Source organism: Nymphalis io, chromosome 14 (assembly GCF_905147045.1).
Source record: "Nymphalis io chromosome 14, ilAglIoxx1.1, whole genome shotgun sequence".
NCBI classification, from domain to species: domain Eukaryota; kingdom Metazoa; phylum Arthropoda; class Insecta; order Lepidoptera; family Nymphalidae; genus Nymphalis; species Nymphalis io.
Genome location: NC_065901.1, coordinates 10,796,978 through 10,814,623, shown reverse-complemented (window position 1 = coordinate 10,814,623; position 17,646 = coordinate 10,796,978). Strand labels below are relative to the sequence as shown.

At 35.8% G+C, this 17,646-nt stretch overlaps 1 protein-coding gene across 3 annotated transcripts; it reads right to left on the bottom strand.

Annotated features, from left to right (window-relative positions):
* Positions 1–6,055: 6,055 nt before the first annotated feature.
* Positions 6,056–17,529, bottom strand: LOC126773217 (uncharacterized). 3 transcript variants are annotated; one of them, XM_050493967.1, is made up of 11 exons: positions 15,822–15,893; positions 15,466–15,726; positions 15,259–15,348; positions 14,449–14,608; positions 12,468–12,531; positions 11,903–12,047; positions 10,504–10,632; positions 9,166–10,161; positions 7,646–7,781; positions 7,416–7,468; positions 6,056–6,178 (listed from the first exon to the last, which is right to left on the bottom strand). In XM_050493967.1, exons 2-10 carry the CDS (start codon positions 15,703–15,705, stop codon positions 7,443–7,445), a joined length of 1,986 nt encoding a protein of 661 aa, XP_050349924.1. In that variant the 5' UTR covers positions 15,706–15,726; positions 15,822–15,893; the 3' UTR covers positions 6,056–6,178; positions 7,416–7,442. The 3 variants fall into 3 exon arrangements, with proteins under 3 accessions (XP_050349924.1, XP_050349923.1, XP_050349922.1); XM_050493966.1 differs by lacking the exon at positions 15,822–15,893 and adding an exon at positions 17,396–17,529 and having other exon boundaries at positions 15,259–15,726; XM_050493965.1 differs by having other exon boundaries at positions 15,259–15,726.
* Positions 17,530–17,646: the final 117 nt, after the last annotated feature.

Sequence of the window (17,646 nt, the reverse complement as noted above, 5' to 3'; positions counted from 1 at the left end):
GAATCGATCGTGGACATAACGTTCGCGTCCAACGCCCTGGCCCGCCGTGCTCAAAACTGGAGGGTCGAGACTGGCGTAGAGACACTGTCGGATCACCGATATATTCGGTTCGATGTCTCTGCGTCGGCTCGTTCGGATGTTCGGCCCACTGTTGTTGGAAGAGCGGAAGGTCTTCCGCGTTGGTGCCTGGGTCGTCTCGACGGACAGTTGGCGAAGGAGGCGGCCATCGTCGAAGCCTGGGGCGGAAGCTGGGCCGGTTTCGACCCGGTCCTCCGGATCGACCAGGAGGCCGACCGGATCGACGGCGCCCTGTCCCGGGTGTGCGACGCGGCGATGCCGAAGGCTAAGCCGCGTCGCACACCCGGGACCTGGTGGCGTCCGGAGCTCCGTCGGCTGCGCAAGGCGTGCGTGGCGGCACGGCGCCGTTACGTTCGGTGTAGGAGACGAAGGGTCCATGATTACGACGCGGAGGAGGTCTCCTACACCGGATATAGGACCGCCTGCCAGGCCCTACAGAAGGCGATAGCACAGGCCAAAGAGGCGGCGTGGGAGGAATGGCTGGAGACGCTCAACGGCGATCCGTGGGGGCGTCCGTATCGGGTCGTGAGACAAAAGCTCCGACCCTGGGCTCCTCCGCTGACCAGCAGTCTCCAGCCGCTGCTCTTGGCGAGGGTTGTGGACACGCTCTTCCCCGAGGGGAGAGTTCGTGCCACCGGCCATGGTGCCCGCGAGCGGGCGTCGAGAGGAGGACGACGGGGGACCGGTGACTCCGATCACCGAGGCGGAACTGCAGGCGGCTGTCATCAGACTAGGGTCGAAAAAGACAGCCCCTGGGCCCGACGGAATCCCTGGTCGAACCCTGAAGATCGCGTCGGAGGAACTCGGCGAGAGCATGCGGCGCCTCTTCACCGCATGCCTGTCTCAGGGTAGGTTAGGTAGGGTGGGCCGTCAGGTCTTTATCGTGCGGTGTTCCGCAGGGGTCGGTACTAGGACCGCTCCTGTGGTGCATCGGCTACGACTGGGTGCTGCGCGGGGCCACGTTGCGGGGGGTCAGCGTCACGTGCTACGCTGACGACACCCTCGTGTCGGCCCGCGGCAGTTCATACCGGGAGGCGGCCTATCGCGCCACGGCTGGGATGGCGCACGTGGTCCACCGAATCCGCGCGTTGGGCCTCGAGGTGGCCCTACACAAATCCGAGGCCCTCGTCTTTCACGGGCCTCGGAACGCGCCACCTCCGGGGGCGGCGATAACGGTGGGCGGAACTTCCATCGCCGTCGGGTCGACGATGAAGTACGTGGGACTCGTGCTCGACGGCATGTAGAAGTTCGAAGAGCACTTCCGGCGCTTGGCCCCAAAGTTGGTGGCAGCAGCCGGGGCGCTAGGGAGGATCCTCCCGAACGTGGGTGGGCCAGGAGGCTCCTGCAGGCGCCTGTACACCGGCGTCGTGCGCTCGATGGCGCTCTACGGGGCGCCGATATGGGCGGACGCTCTGAGCGCCCGTAACGTCGCCTCGCTGCGACGTCCGCAGCGAGCGATGGCGCTCAGAGCGGCTCGGGCGTACCGCACGGTGTCGTACACCGCGGCGTGCCTGCTCGCCGGAAGCCTGCCATGGGACCTCGAGGCCGAGGCTAACTCGAGGGTCTATTGGCGGATCAAGACGTTACTGAGAGCGGAGGAGAACCGGCCCCACCCACGTGAGGTTCGGACGTGGCGAGAGGAGGCCCGCGAGAGGGTATTCGCCGAGTGGTCGGAGAGACTGGGTGTCCCGGGTGCTAGCCGGGACCTCGTTGCGGCCATTCGGCCGGTGCTGAGGAAGTGGGTCGAGCGCAAGCACGGCCCACCCACGTATCACCTCACACAGCTTTTGACCGGCCACGGTTGTTTTGGCCGGTACCTGTGTGAGGTGGTCGGTAGGGAGCCGACGGTGGAGTGCCACTATTGTGGCGGAGGAGCCGTGGATACGGCGGAACACACGCGCGTAGAATGCCCGGCTTGGACGGAGCCTCGCGCGGTCCTATCCACGGCTGTAGGTGGGGACCTGTCGCTTCCGGCCGTCGTCGAGAAGATGGCCGGAAGCGAAGAGATCTGGGCGGCAGTGTCCCGGTTCAGCGGATGCGTCATGTCGCAAAAGGAGGAAGCAGAGCGGGAGCGGGAAGACGACGTGGACTCGCTCCCGCAACGAAGAAGGAGACCTCTTCGACGGCGACGTGCCTTCGCAGGCCGGACGCTGCCGCAGAGTTAAGGTGTGGTTGGCGGCGGAGCCAGTTTGTTGATCCGCCGCGGGGCTTCAAGCCCTGACGCCCAGCCTCCAGTGGCGGACTCGGGGGAGTCCGTCACGTAACAGGAAGGAGGCACAGAGAGGAGGGAGGCTCGCCCTAACATCCTGGCGCGCTCTCGAGATGGGTCGCCTTATGGCGACGACCGCTGGCGGGGTTGCGGTTGTAAGTCACAACGTTCCCGTGACCCCGCCGCCTTGCGGAGAGGCGGAAATCCGGGGAGGTTTTAGTGGGTAGGACGGTGGCCCTCTGCCCCGTGAGTCCCACATACCCGTCCCGGTCCCCCCGGACCGGGCGGCAGGCGTAAATGCCTTTCCTCCCCGAAAAAAAAAGAAAAAAAGGTAGTGTTGGGTTGGGTGTCGAGAAAAAAAAAAGGTAATTGAGTCGCAATAGTTGCTATAGTTCGAACATCGCTGGGTAACAGTCTCCGTAGTGCGGGTTTTTTTATTATTATTGTCACAAGACGACGTTTTTTTTAATTCAATACAAATCGGGGTTAAGTTAACGCCATTGAATAAGTCAAAAAACTCGCATTAGGCTCACTGAGCGTATACGCAAAACGCGAACATACCGCTAACATGTCGCCGTGTAGTACGGACGGGGTACGTCACTCTAATCACAGACATGTTCCACTTAAAATAAATCCCGGCTGCTCTGTGATCTCCCTCGAGCCTAACCCACCGGTTTGGTGTGAAGAATCCATAGACATTCATAGACACCCATATTTTATATAAGTTAATATTACATATGCATCTTTATCAATTAAATTGAACATAATACAATAAATAACTTATTATTAAAAAAAACTTAATACTTATTTTGCAATTATTTTTTAATAAAAAAACAGCAATATCAAACTAGGTTAATGTATAAAAAGTATACTTTAAAAGTATTAAGCATGTTAAGAAATTTGGACTTTTTAGGTTAATAGTACACAAGTTGTTAATATCACACTTTCATTCAAAGAATTTTCTAGTTAAATAAGTGTTAAAAACAGAAAAACAAGAAAATAATTATTACAATTAAAAAAAATGTTAATTTATCATGATTTTTTAAAGTATATATTTACAAAAATCTAATTTAAACTTTTATAAAATATAACAAAAACAAACCATTAAGAAATGTTTTTTTATAGACTACATAGTTTTGCTTACTGGCAACATGTTAAGAGTATAACTATTTGGAATAATATTAAAATACCAGTCTTATAATTTCATAAAAATAATAATAATAAAATAACGAGAAAATCCTTGAGACAAACGATAAATCTTTATACGTCTCTACAAAACAAGGTATGCAAATTATTTTAATAATTGGAACATAACAAAATCACATATTTCTAAGCTAAACTGAGACCAATTTATATCAGTAAGTAGTCGTAAAATGGCTAAGGCAAACCTTATATCTAACATTTACGTCCATCAATACATCTTATTAATTGTTCAAGAAAAAAATATTTGGCATTATATCTAGGAAACATTTAAAATGTTTTTTTTTTTTTCAATCAGTGAGTTCAAAACTTCGAACACACTTAATTCTAAGACACACAATATTAATTCGAAGTTTTGCCTTATTTATAAATACATATTTGATATTGTAATTAAAACTAAAAATGTGGCTGTGTTGTGCGCCTTCATAGCATTATAAAAAAAAAGATAGAATAAAAAAATATATCTGACTATGTGAGCAAAAATAAAATAAAATTTAATTGCGACAACAACAGATTTTTAATCTGTAACAAAACTTTAGAAATGTCATTTAAATGTCATCTAACAAAGTGTCATCAATTATTTAATAGTAAATTGATAACAATAGTATGATCTGAGTCATTAGTAAATCCCTGCCGACCGATATACTTACCTCTCTTAATATTACCGCCCTTTTCGCGCCATTATGAATAAATATTTTTTACAAGCATATTGGCACACGTTTTGAACGTATGTTGAAAAGTCCATAATACATAAATATTTACATTATGAGCGTATCTTATATCGTATAAATAATCCCCCATCAATTCAAGGGTCAGTAATTTTAGACCCTGATACAATATGTATAAATTTATCACAATGTTTTCCGAATATCCACCCCTAGGGATTAGTTCGTGAGCCGTAAATATTCAAACTATGGCAATAAGTAGGAATTTCATATTTCAAACATTTTTAACAGCAGGACCATAGTTTGACCTGAAACCTTTTAAGGCGTGATGAGTTAAATTTTGAAAAAGAATTTAAACAACGTTACCTATTCTATATGTAGGTAACATTTCGAAATATTCTACGTTTTTTTTTTTTTTACCTTAATGGTTTTGACCCACGACAACATTCCTGTGTTATATATATTTAATTATTACGTCATCAAATACTAAATCCTAAGATGTGACTCGTTAAAGTTATCAACGTATTAACTATCAATTATTTAAGCACACATTCGAAAAACAAGCCTTACGAGATACACAGCCAATTCTATTGGCTTCAAATTGCTTGAACCAATTTAGTAATAATACGGAATAAACAAATCGTATAGCTAACCCTAGTAATACTTTATCTAAATATTATACAATATATATCTGGTTTTATACTACCCTAGAGGAATAAGTCGTTTATAAAATTATAGTTCAGATGAATGTGTGTTGTTTACTACATTAAAAAATATTTTAACTTAATTTTCTATGTTAACATAAGACAGTTAAGTACCGTCACGGTAGCATGCGAAATCGATCCCGTGGCGCTCCTCGTTAAGACGGAAAGGGTACCGCTGGTCTTTTAGTGGGCATTCCGATTCGGGGCGCACTCGGCGCCTTAGACACCGGCGAGCCCCGCATACCCCCCCCCCCACACTGTTCCCGTGGGGAAACGCGTAACGCGTTTTTCCAGCGTTAATATTTAAAAAAAAGACAGCTAAGGAAAGGCTATAGATTATAGAAAACATATTTTTTTAACACATTCCCCTTAATTTCTATAATAAACATTAAGTTTTTGATATAAGACGACATATAGACATAAAATCTAATTGACTAATACTTATGGTAATATGAATGTCTAATATAAACGTTATATACAATGATAAAACTTATTTATTATATATAAATAACCTATTTTTATGTTTAGTTGTATGACTAATTAGTTATTATTAAAACGAACTAAAATTGGATATTTGAATGTTTTTTTTTTTTTATATATAAATGGAATGGTCATTTGTACAATTCATATAAAACTATTTGTATTTTTATTAATTATTATATATATATACATAGATATCAATCGACAAATATATTATTAAAATTAGTACCGTGACGCGCCAAAATTTTCACAAATGTTATAACCACATAATATTATGCCTTTCTAACAAACAACTGAATCGTATGACGTCATTTTATATGACGTAACAAACGTTCATAGTAGCCTTATTTGGTCACATTTTAAATACTTTTTAACTAAAGGTACACAATATTAAAAAAAAAAACTGTTTTATTATTATTTAGGATATGTGGAAATAAAACAGTTAATTATTCTTCATTCAAATACCCAATTGTCTATGGCATTATATATTATAATAATTATATAATAAGAATAATGAATTCATTATATAGATGAGTTATAAATGCTACCAATGGTATTTTTATTTCAATATCAATATTTAGAGCCTAACTTAAATCGCAATTAAAAATTAAATTAATATTGTAAAGCCACAATAGAAGCAGATTTAAAAATATTATTTTTTTGTTTTAATAAATATGTATCATTATAATTAGAAGTATTTCGAAATGTTAATGATTTTAATATTAATTATTATATGATATAAATATATGATAGATCAATGTTGTAAATCCAAATATGTAGTACAATGGCATGAATGTACTCGTTAACTTACACAAAATTATGAAGAAAGCCAGGATCAACGGCTGAAAAAAAAAATATTATTACATATACCAGTACCAGTAACAGCCTGTGAATGTCCCACTGCTGGGCTAAGGCCTCCTCTCTCTTTTTGAGGAGAAGGTTTTGGAGCTTATTCCACCACGCTGCTCCAATGCGGGTTGGTAGAATACACATGTGGCAGAATTTCAGTGAAATTAGACACATGCAGGTTTCCTCGAGATGTTTTCCTTCACCGTCAAGCACGAGATGAATTATAAACACAAATTAAGCACATGAAAATTCAGCGGTGCTTGCCCGGGTTTGAACCCACAATCATCGGTTAAGATTCACGATGTTTTCCTTCACCGTCAAGAACGAGATGAATTATAATCACAAATTAAGCAAATAAAAATTCAGTGGTGCTGAATATTAAAAATTATTACGTATATGTAATAATTTCATATATTTTAAAAATTCATATATTTCAATCGCAGAACGAGTGATGCACAAATGGATATCTTTGACGTGATATCATAAGTCGAGATCTTGAAAAAAACCAATGATATTCATTAATTACGGAACGGTGAAAAAATGGCGTTTTGAATGTAGGGGAACTTGTTATCGGAAATTTGCAAACTGGTCTTAATCCAACTAGCTACCCACGCCACTGATATAAGAAATTTGGAAAGCAAATGTTTGTCGAATTTTTTTTTTTCAAAATGATGTTTTCAAAATTTAGGCAAGTTCAGAGTAACAGTACAGTAACAGCCTGTTAATGTCCCACTGCTGGGCTAAGGCCTCTTCTCCCTTTTGAGGAGAAGGTTTTGGAGCTTATTCCACCACGCTGCTCCAATGCGGGTTCGTAGAATACACATGTGGCAGAATTTCAGTGAAATTAGACACATGCAGATTTCCTCACGATGTTTTCCTTCACCGTTTACATTAAAACTAATTGTGTATGATTTAAATGTACTTCCAACCCCATTGATAGTCTTATTTCAATACTACCTATTCTCAGAAATATAACCAAAGGTATCATCAATTTCAGAATCTTGCACTATCATAATTTTTGAGATTATTATGAAATTGCTATGACACACGAACAATAAATAGCGATAAGTAACATGATTGAGAATATTCGATTAAAATAATCTAACTTTCGTACAATTTGGAAAGTTCTAAAAATTTACTTGTACTAACAAGTAAATTTTTATAGCAACTCAAACGTAATTTAATACAACTGTATTGAAAAAAAGCAATCCAAAATTAAACTTTACTTACTATTAATCCTTCGCATATCAGTGATTTTCATCCCAGAATATTTCTAAAGTTCTCTGTTTTTTGATTTAAGGAGATTCTTAATTAAATTCTATAAAGTAAAATAACAGCACCCCCCCCCCCCTCCTCTTGAGGATTATTCCACCAAGCTACTCCAATGCGGATACACATGTACACGTTTCTTAGACATTTCGAAAAATTTAAACCATCTAATAATATTTATAAAAGGATACGAAGGCATCTATCGGCATCAGACGGGCTCGCAAATCGCACAACAGCGCAGCCGGGTGTGGTGAACTCGAGAAACACGACGTGGCCGAATTCCGACAAGGTTTGTCCGAGATTGACGAAGTTGGTCGAGGGTGGTAACTAAGGACAAAACACAATAATAATTAAAAGACACATACACACACACACACACACACACACATACACATAAACAGATACACAAAATAACCGATAAATTTTCTGACGCTTCCTAACTTGACATTGGCAAATTCAAAAGTTTACTATTGAGCAATCTCCGTATCGATAAGTACAAAAAAAAATCTTCAAAAAAAATGTTTTCTATTGTGCACCACTAAAATATTTAGCAAGTTTTACGGAAACATAGAAACAATGATACGTATTTATTTAATGGTGGTAAGTGGTCCCAATCACTTTTGTATGAATGAATATATAATATGCAAAAAAATCCACTTTTGTATGGACACAAAAGTGGTTTTTTTTTTTTATAGAATAGGAAAGCGGACCAGCATATGGGCCACCTGATGGTAAGTGGTCACCAACGCCCATAGACATTGGCATTGTAAGAAATGTCAACCATCGCTTACATCACCAATGCGCCACCAACCTTGGGAACTAAGATGTTATGTCCCTTGTGCCTGTAATAACACTGGCTCACTCACCCTTCAAACCGGAACACGACAATACCAAGTACCGCTGTTTGCGGTAGAATAGCTTACACAAAGCTCTACCACCAATAAACTGTGGTACCACCAGTAACTGTGTGTGGTACTTTTAAACTGTCTTTAGTTACACTCGCTTACAGACCCTTCTAACCGGAACACTACAATACCTAAGTATTGACAGTTAATATGTTGCTGTTTGGCAGTGGAATATGTGTTGAGTGAGTGGTACCCAGACGGGTTTACACCACGCCCGAGTTTATTAACATATCACCAATAGTTTTATTTCACAATCTCAAATATAGTGAGATTCAAATCATAGAGAAGTGTACATATTTTTATGAGATTCTACGTTGCTTCTGGTTGAGTTGAAACAAATTTACTATGTTTCATTAGATCAGGAAACACGCCACTCGGAATCCCGCACAAATCGGTGGTTACCTTAATATTTAATTATTTAAAAATCGTTTAAACACTCAAATGTTAGCAATCAAGAAACATTTATTTTATTAACAAAATTCTATGTTTTTATATATTTTATTCCATTATTGGTTTTCTTTAATTATAAATTCTTTCAATAACCATTAATTACGATAATCGACGTCTGCCATTTGCCCCGTAACGGTTACTTTGCTTATATGCAAATATTTTATACAAACAAACACGCTCTAGATTGTTTGTATAAAAAAATCATCATACATTATCTTCTGTCCGTGATATTCGATTTTGACTTAATTAGAAATAAAATAAAAACTCTTTTAAAAACCCTCATAATTGCATCTTATCCATATAAAAAATGAGAACTTAATAACAAGGAACAATGTTAGTAATAAAAACATACTTACGCCACTCAACTGAACTGTTACCGCGTCAGCGCCTTTGATCATTTGAATATGAGGTCCGACTGTTTGTGGGGGGGGCATATATGGCCTCAATGGCACAGCTGGTCCATTGGGCCTTATTTGACTTGAAATTTGAATGTTTGGATTCGGTCCAGGAACCGACGCTGGACCCCTCGGTGGACCAGTACTTGGGCCAACAATCCTTGGACACGGAGCGGGAAAACGATTTGCAGCCGACAGATGGGTGATAGTAACTGGCGCTGGTCTTCTCATAGGACCCATTGGACTAGGCATGGGGCCCCGGTTTATAATCGGACCAGGGTGTACGGGCATAGCACTTGAATTAATCACGCTTATATTAAAGCCTCTGACTGAGCTCGATGTATCAACGCCAGGTATTGGTGGACAGTTGGCGTAAATCGTTAAGGGATTAGAAATAGGTGCAATATGTCTAGGACGTTGCGTGGATCCAGTCGGAATGGGCATCAAGGTGCTATTCGTTCCTCGGATTATCATTGGTTGGTTCACAGGAGTAAACGTTGGCACACGATTGCTTTGGAACTGAACGGTAACTGGTGTTGGAGTGCTCGCATGCAATATCCTCTGCCCGATCGCTCCGAATAGGTTCCCATTATTCCTCACAATCGATTCGCACCCCGATACATCGCTCTCCTGATCAGATACATTATCATTACGCGTGCTTGAACTATTACTGGGGGCCGAACGTACGTACGGCGTTGAAGTTTCTCGTTCTAAATCAATCCCAATATTCCTTAGGAGATCTGGATGAAACAAGTTAGCGTCGATTGACGATTTCTGACCCCTGACGAAACGCTTAAACTGCTCGACTAAATCCGGAAGTCCTTTCCCGTACTTCCCCAGCCCGGGTCCAATATCCGCCAAGCCTTTCGGTAAAAGCGTGTTCGTATCTCGGGAATTATTCATCGTTACTTTAAGTGTCTGTCCAAACAATTTCTGTCCATTAAGCATTGATATTGCCTGAAATAATATAACAAAAAATTAATAATAATAATAATAATAAAATCATTTATTTCGACCAAACACGGATCATAAATACAAATAAATAGTAAAAAGACAAAAATTACAATAATAAAAATCTGAATTAAATCAAATCAATTCAAATTCACACTAATCAAAACAATCAATCATATTAAATTATATTAAATTAGACTAAATTAAATATATAAAATAAAATTAGATTAAATCACATTAAATTAAATTCCATTAAGTTAAATTCCATTAAATTAAATTCCATTAAATTAAATAATCTGTGCTTTAAATGAATAAATAAAACGCTAATAAGGTTTTAAATTACTTTACCTGAACGGCTTCAAGGGGATGGCTATACATGATGTTGGCGTATTTATTGATCGTTAAATAAACGGAGCATACAAGAACTCTGCCAGCCAGTTCGAACACTTCCTTCAACTCCAACTTATCACATCGAAACTGTCAAAGAAAAATATACTTTAGTCATAAGTTTATAAGAGCTCATTTAAATCGTGCTTATTCAAGATAATAAATTATATTTAAAGGCAATTTTTAAGTTTATATTTTTCGAGCATGCTACTTAAATCATGTTGTGTTAAAAATTATATTACATATTTACAAAGTACAGTTCAAATAAATATGAATTAGCGACTTATGTTTATTTGTTTCTTTATAATTTAGACGTCTTCTAAATTTTCAGTTAGAATTTTAATTAATTTCGTAACATTTATTTTAGATATCAACCTTTTTATGTATCAAATAATAAGCGCGTCATAATCACAGGCGTGCTATAAAAGGGTAATTTTTAAGGCTTTTATTAATATAATTATTTACAAATAATTTGTGTTAGCAAATGTTCACACATGGAGAGCATGCTATAAAACAAGCACGCTTTTTTATTAGCATGTAATATAAAAATGTTACTAAAATTTTATATCAGTTTATTAAAAAAAAAACATTAATATTATTTATTTTTAATAGAAATTAAAAAATATATTATTAAGAATTGACAAATCGCAGAAAAGTATTTAAATAATATAATTGTGCTATTTAAATTACTTTTGGAATTCATTCTACTTAAAAAAGAAGAAGAAGCTTAAATCAGTCGGCTTTACCTACAAACGTGATTTAGTTGATTCGTTTTTGTTTAACTTGTTGTCTTCTTCTTTCAAAATTCTTCCCGAACATGACGAAAAGAGATAAACAATAATCAACTAAACAGCCGCTAAACAACGTTTATAAGTAGGATCGTAACGGTTAAGTTGATAATCAGCTGGTTATTACTTATATAGCTTATATTTACAACAAAATAGTTGATAATAGTTTCAACAACATTAACTTTTTTTTTATAGAATAGGTAGGCGGATGAGCATATGGGCCACCTGATGGTAAATGGTCACCAACGCCCATAGACATTGGCATTGTAAGAAATGTTAACCATCGTTTACATCACCAATGCGCCACCAACGTTGGGAACTAAGATGTTATGTCCCTTGTGCCTGCAACTACACTGGCTCACTCACCCTTCAAACAGGAACACAACAATACCAAGTACTGCTGTTTTGCGGTACAATATCTGATGAGTGGGTGGTACCTACCCAAACGAGCTTGCACAAAGCTCTACCAACTAGGTTTAAATTAGGTTCAATCTTGAATTTAGCAACATTGATTCCTTTGAACTGTTTGAGAAAATAATAAATTAATCATGAAAAATTAAATTAAAACTTACATTAGTAACTGTCACCCAGTTTGTTAGAGGCAATTTGATGCCCAGGGATTCTAGGTATTCTTCTCTTATATAAAAAGAATTTTCATCATTCGCTAGTTCAAAGTCCGCTCTCGGATCGGAAGGATCATTTGCCCTGTTTGACTCCCTATTAATAAAAACTATATTTAATATAATGCGGTTGCATGTGTGAGGATATGAATGTATGAATGTGTTATTGTGTGCGTGAGTGCGCATATAAGTGCGAGCTTGTATACATGCATGCGTGTTCGTTTGTATGCGTGCGTGTCCTTGTACGTGTGCGTGTGCTTCTGAATGTACGTTCGCGTCAGCGTGTGTAATCATGTTTTTCACCTCGCAATCGTGAAATCAAAAAAATATTAATTTAATTTCATGACTCGTAACATATTTTTTTCATAAAATTCGTATTTATTATGACCATTTACATTAAATACCTTATAAATATTGCCTCTACGGGCAGCTACTCAAATGAGATGTTTGCAGACCAAATGGAATTCAAATATATAATACTAAAATTACAAAATAATGTTTTCTAAAGGGTACCAACCTATCATCTATTTGTGCACTCGCGGCAGATTGTACATCATAAGCTGGTTCCTCCATATTATCATCTAAAAATGCAAAATGAATATAAAATATGTACATAAATTAAAAAAAAAAATTGATTGTAAACATATTGTACTTCATATACGCTGCGAGTTTTAATAAAAGTTTCATAATAGGTTAGCAGTGCAGCGTAAAATAAGCGGCAGATTTACAGAGCCACACATGTTCATTACACTAATGTACTAAGGGTCTAATGATATTAATAACTTAATTAAATTTAATATAATTTAAATTAAATTTTAAGACATCAAAGGTCGTATCTAGCTATAACACTATGATACCTATGAATAATATTAAGTTTATAAAAGTAAATACAATAAACAAAAAGCTATGTAATAATACAAATAATAAATCCGTAAACCCGATTCACCAAAACATTCAAGGAATGCTAGAAAAAGTTTTAGAAGTTGAATTATTCATGAACAGTAATGATATTATATATCTTATGGAATTCTTTTCTGGAGTAATTCATTCGATATTAATACGAATTTATAACCAGAAGATTCATTAAGATGTAAACTTAATGAAATTAAAATAATGACTCACTTTTCAATGTATATTTGATAATGATATGTATGTATGTAAAAAAATGCAAGATTTTCACAGAAATTGTGACATACATTGGACCCGCATTGGAGCAGCGTGGTGGAATAAGCTCCAAACCTTCTCCTCAAATAGAGGAGAGGAGGCCTTGAGCCCAGCAGTGGGACATTCACAGGCTGTTACGGTGACATACATACTATTAATACTAAGAACAAGTATAATCTTAAAACTACTATTACCCGATTACACAGGGTTAACGCTTATATATCCTAGAAAACGTTTAAAAATATTCGATTGTTTCGATTTTTTTTTTAATTAATTAAAAAAAAATTGACCAGTCTTGTATTTATTTAAAGGGTTATTAGCGACATTCATACTATCTATGATAAAAAGTAGCACAATAACCTATCTGGCTCTATAAAATACTTGGCCATGCTTATTATTATCATAAATATAATTGAAGGCAGTCACAGTATAATGTCTTAAATATTGCCAGGCCATTTATTTGTAATAGTATCAATAATAAAGATTTTTTTGTTTATTATACACTAGTTTCTTAGTTTTGGGGGGGGAGGGGGTTTATTATCTATCCTTTTTGTACCCCTGACAATGTGTATCAAAAATTTTTATGATAATCAGATGAAAAGTTCTAATCAAACAAACAAAATAATAAACAAAACAAATAAAACAAAAAAAAAACTTACTTTTACATTTATAATATTAGTTTTGGATGCACAATGAACCTCTTTGCACATGAACAGCCTTAAAACCAATAAAACTTTTCAAGTTAACAGTTCAATCTAGCTATAGCCTATTCCAATCGAAGTAGGATTTAAATTATACAAGTCCGACCTTAAATTTACATATTCCATGTGATTTGCTAACAGCTCTGCTATATTGTGCACTAAGATTTTAATATTATTTATAATACACTTACAATTCTTACTATAATTTTACTTCTATTTGAAATAACAATTTCGCCAACATTCAAAACTTAATTTTTTCGCAAATGCACAATGAATATGATAGATTATACAAGATCTCCACTGCTCATATCGGATTAATTCAATGTCAAAGTTGTTTTTTTTTTAACTCCTCTTGTGATTGGAATATGTTATAGATAAATACGCAAAATGGTACAATAGATTTTTAATGTATTCATTATTATTATTAATCCAATCTTATGTACTAATATTATAAATGCAAGTGTTTAGACGCTTATTATACAATAATGCCCAAATAGCTGGAGAGCATCTACTAAAATTAAGCATGTGCAAATGTTGATTATGTTGTAAAGAAGAACTTATGTTCCTGTTTTATTTACAAAATTATGCAGAGCAAAGCGTTGGGTAATATAAATTAATTAAATGATATTTTACCATCTGTATGTACTGTCAGTTTGCCTGCAGCCTCCATCTCCTTCAACTTATCGAAAATTTTGGTCGAATGCTCCTTAGTTGGAAATTTAAGTTTTATTTGAAAATTTGAATTTGTCTTTCTTGCCCTGCTATCATTAATGCTTGCAATATTGATTCCGCACTAAAAATTAAAACTTAGTTATAAGAAAAGCTACAGCATAATGTCTTAGCATTTTATTAGTAAAATAATTCCACATCCAAGCAATTATTTGCAAAGAAACTTATTAATATTTCTTCACTAAAATTATTTAATAATATAAATTGTACATATTTCAATTGGTATCAAGTTAAAATATAACAGCCTCCTGACCCACTGGCAAATGCCAAGGGTGTAATAACACAACATTGATCCAATACAACCCATAAAGTGGATACACATAAGGCAGAATTTCATCTTACATGTGCCGGTTTCATCACATTTTTCTTCATCGAGCATTAAATAAATTATAAACACAGATTAAGCACACGAAAACAAATTCAATGGTGCTTGTCCAGGTTTGAACTTGGTAAAAGTAATGCTTTATCCAGTCACATTACAACTACAAGTAAATATTATAATACAATCAGCATCGCAACAAGCAATCATGCAGACAAAATTTTCATACTACAACTCTCATAAAAAAAAAAAATTGTAACACTTGAAATAATAATAAGACTATGTCTATTAAAAATATGCATACAATATAAAGTTGAATCAAAATCATTAAATGTAACTTTTCTTTTTATATTTTATTAAAAGTGAGGCAATGGTAAGAAAGTAAATTGTCTTACCTCTTCTTTGATGAAATTTATTATTTGTTGAGACGTCCATTCTCCAGGAGTATTACAAACATACAATGTGTAGTTTGTTTCTTCTTTAATCTGGAAGCTATTTGCATCAACAATATCATTTGAATTTTCAATAGACTCATCACACTGTGATTCTGAATACCTTGGTCTTTTTACTACAACATTGGAGTCAATGGTGACATCACTCACCCTATCGTCTTCCTGCATATTTAAAGATTTTTCTTCAAAAATTTTGCGTTTAACGCCACTTATTGAATGTTCGTTACAACTATTGTCACTGCCATCTACATCTTTACGTAGATTCAAATTTGTCGCCTGAGTAAAAGTATCAATTTCACCTGCCGATTCTTCATTCTCCTCTCTTTTAAGGTCTGATATTTCCAGGTACGCCGCCGGCACACTGATATTGCTATTTTCGTTCGATTCCATTTTGACGAGCGAACTCTAAAGCTGTTAATAGTAAAAACGAACATCGAATAATAAATATCATAAATCATTGTTTAATTAAAAAACTAATAAAATTTACGATATAATTGAGACATTACATCTGAAAAATTAACACATTTGTCCAAATAAGTGTTTTATAAAGCGTTGATAGTACGACATTACTTATTAATTCAAGTTAACAGGTAAGTTATTGATCCAATAATTCAAATTTCAAATATGTCTGAAACTCGAAGTCTGAAATGTGAAATCACAAAATTTGAACTGTCAAGTGTCAATGTCAAGTTATTAGAAAAATTGTGATGCGCCACTAGTTGCCAATGGGAAAAAATGTGCAATTAATATATAAAAAAAACATTTAAGTATTTATATTAAGATAAGATTTTTATCTTATTATAAATACTTAAATGTTTTATAATAAAACAATTTTTAAGCAACTTATATTAACATGTAACCCAATATAAATAAGTTTTTAATAACAATAACCTCATAATAAAAACACGCATTCTTAAAAAAAACATATATTTATGTTTTCTACCAAGTTTTATCATCATATTGGTTCAGTGGTTTAGTTTGTTGTGTGTTTATTAGCCATGAAAGCATCACAGACAGAGCTTTTTTTGCAATTATAATAATAGTATATCAATTCTTTGTTTAACTATTAGATTGCCTACTGTACCTACTAAAATACTAGAAAAAATGTCTTCTAAGTAATTAGCTTTTGGTATTTTTTATTGTTACTACAATGTTCAATATAAGCAGACCCATTATTTTTTATAATAAATATTTTATATCCTTATTTTACCCAAGTTGATTTTTTTTTAATTGCAACAATTCCAAACCATACATTTTGTATTGTATGGTATATTATAGAAATTATATTATAAAAAAAAAAACATTAAAATCATTCCACATTCTGGAAAAATCACAAAAGTATTTAATATGCTAAATGTGTTCATGTATTTTAAGGACATATTTCTTTTAATTATATGTATAAAATAACATAAGTACATACCTTGTAAATGTTACTTTAACATGTTTTAATGACATACCTTTGTGTAATAACAAAATAACGAAGCATAATCTTTTATCGCTGAACTCATTTGCACTGGCTTCTAATAATATTACAACAATTTATTGTTGCAATTTAATAACAATTTATTGTAAACATATAGTATTATTATAAATATTAAATCATTTAATTGCAAATTGTACAGTAAAAAAGATATAATGTGAAATTTAAGAAAAATAAAAAGTAAAAGTGGCAATTTTTGCAAATGTTTATAACAGACCCAAATTTTTAAATAAAATATTGGACTATAAATGTATTCATATTTAATACCACTACCAAAATATATAAATATCTATATGTTGTAAGTCAATATATATGTTAGATGCAGATACTAGATACATCCAACAATTTTTTTTTACATTTTCTGTGGTACTATTAAGTACCAAATGTTCAGACCTAAATGTTTTTTTTGTTTGTTTTTCTTTAATATGAAACTGAATAATTGGCTTAATAAATACAAGGGATATCAATAATGTATTTAAATAAGCAATTGCTTACTCATCATATAATAACGATAATCATATATACTTTTTAAAGTCCTAAACTGCAATGATAACTTTTTTAATACAAATTATAATTTAAGAGGTTTCTGTTTGTACCTACCTACTCATTCGCTGCTATATTCTTCAAGTTGCTTCTGAGGAATCAAACGGGTTCGAACATTTTTATTGAACTGAATAAATAATTATGTCTGATATATAACTATTCTCAATAGCTCAATGAATGAATGCAGTGTTAATTGAATATGTTTCATGTGAAATGTATATTCAATACTTATATCATTATATTAAAAAAATAGTGACACTTTTTATTTTAAGATCTTTTTTAAATGTTAATGATTAATTTAATATAAA

Excerpts from the sequence above, each read along its gene's own strand:
- LOC126773217 (XM_050493966.1), bottom strand. The coding sequence starts at position 15,705 with ATGGAATCGAACGAAAATAGCAATATCAGTGTGCCGGCGGCGTACCTG. Across the intron at positions 12,048-12,467 it reads AGTGCACAAATAGATGATAG|GGAGTCAAACAGGGCAAATG; the intron begins GTTGGTACCCTT and ends TTTTATTAATAG. Across the intron at positions 10,162-10,503 it reads ATCCCCTTGAAGCCGTTCAG|GCAATATCAATGCTTAATGG; the intron begins GTAAAGTAATTT and ends ATATTATTTCAG.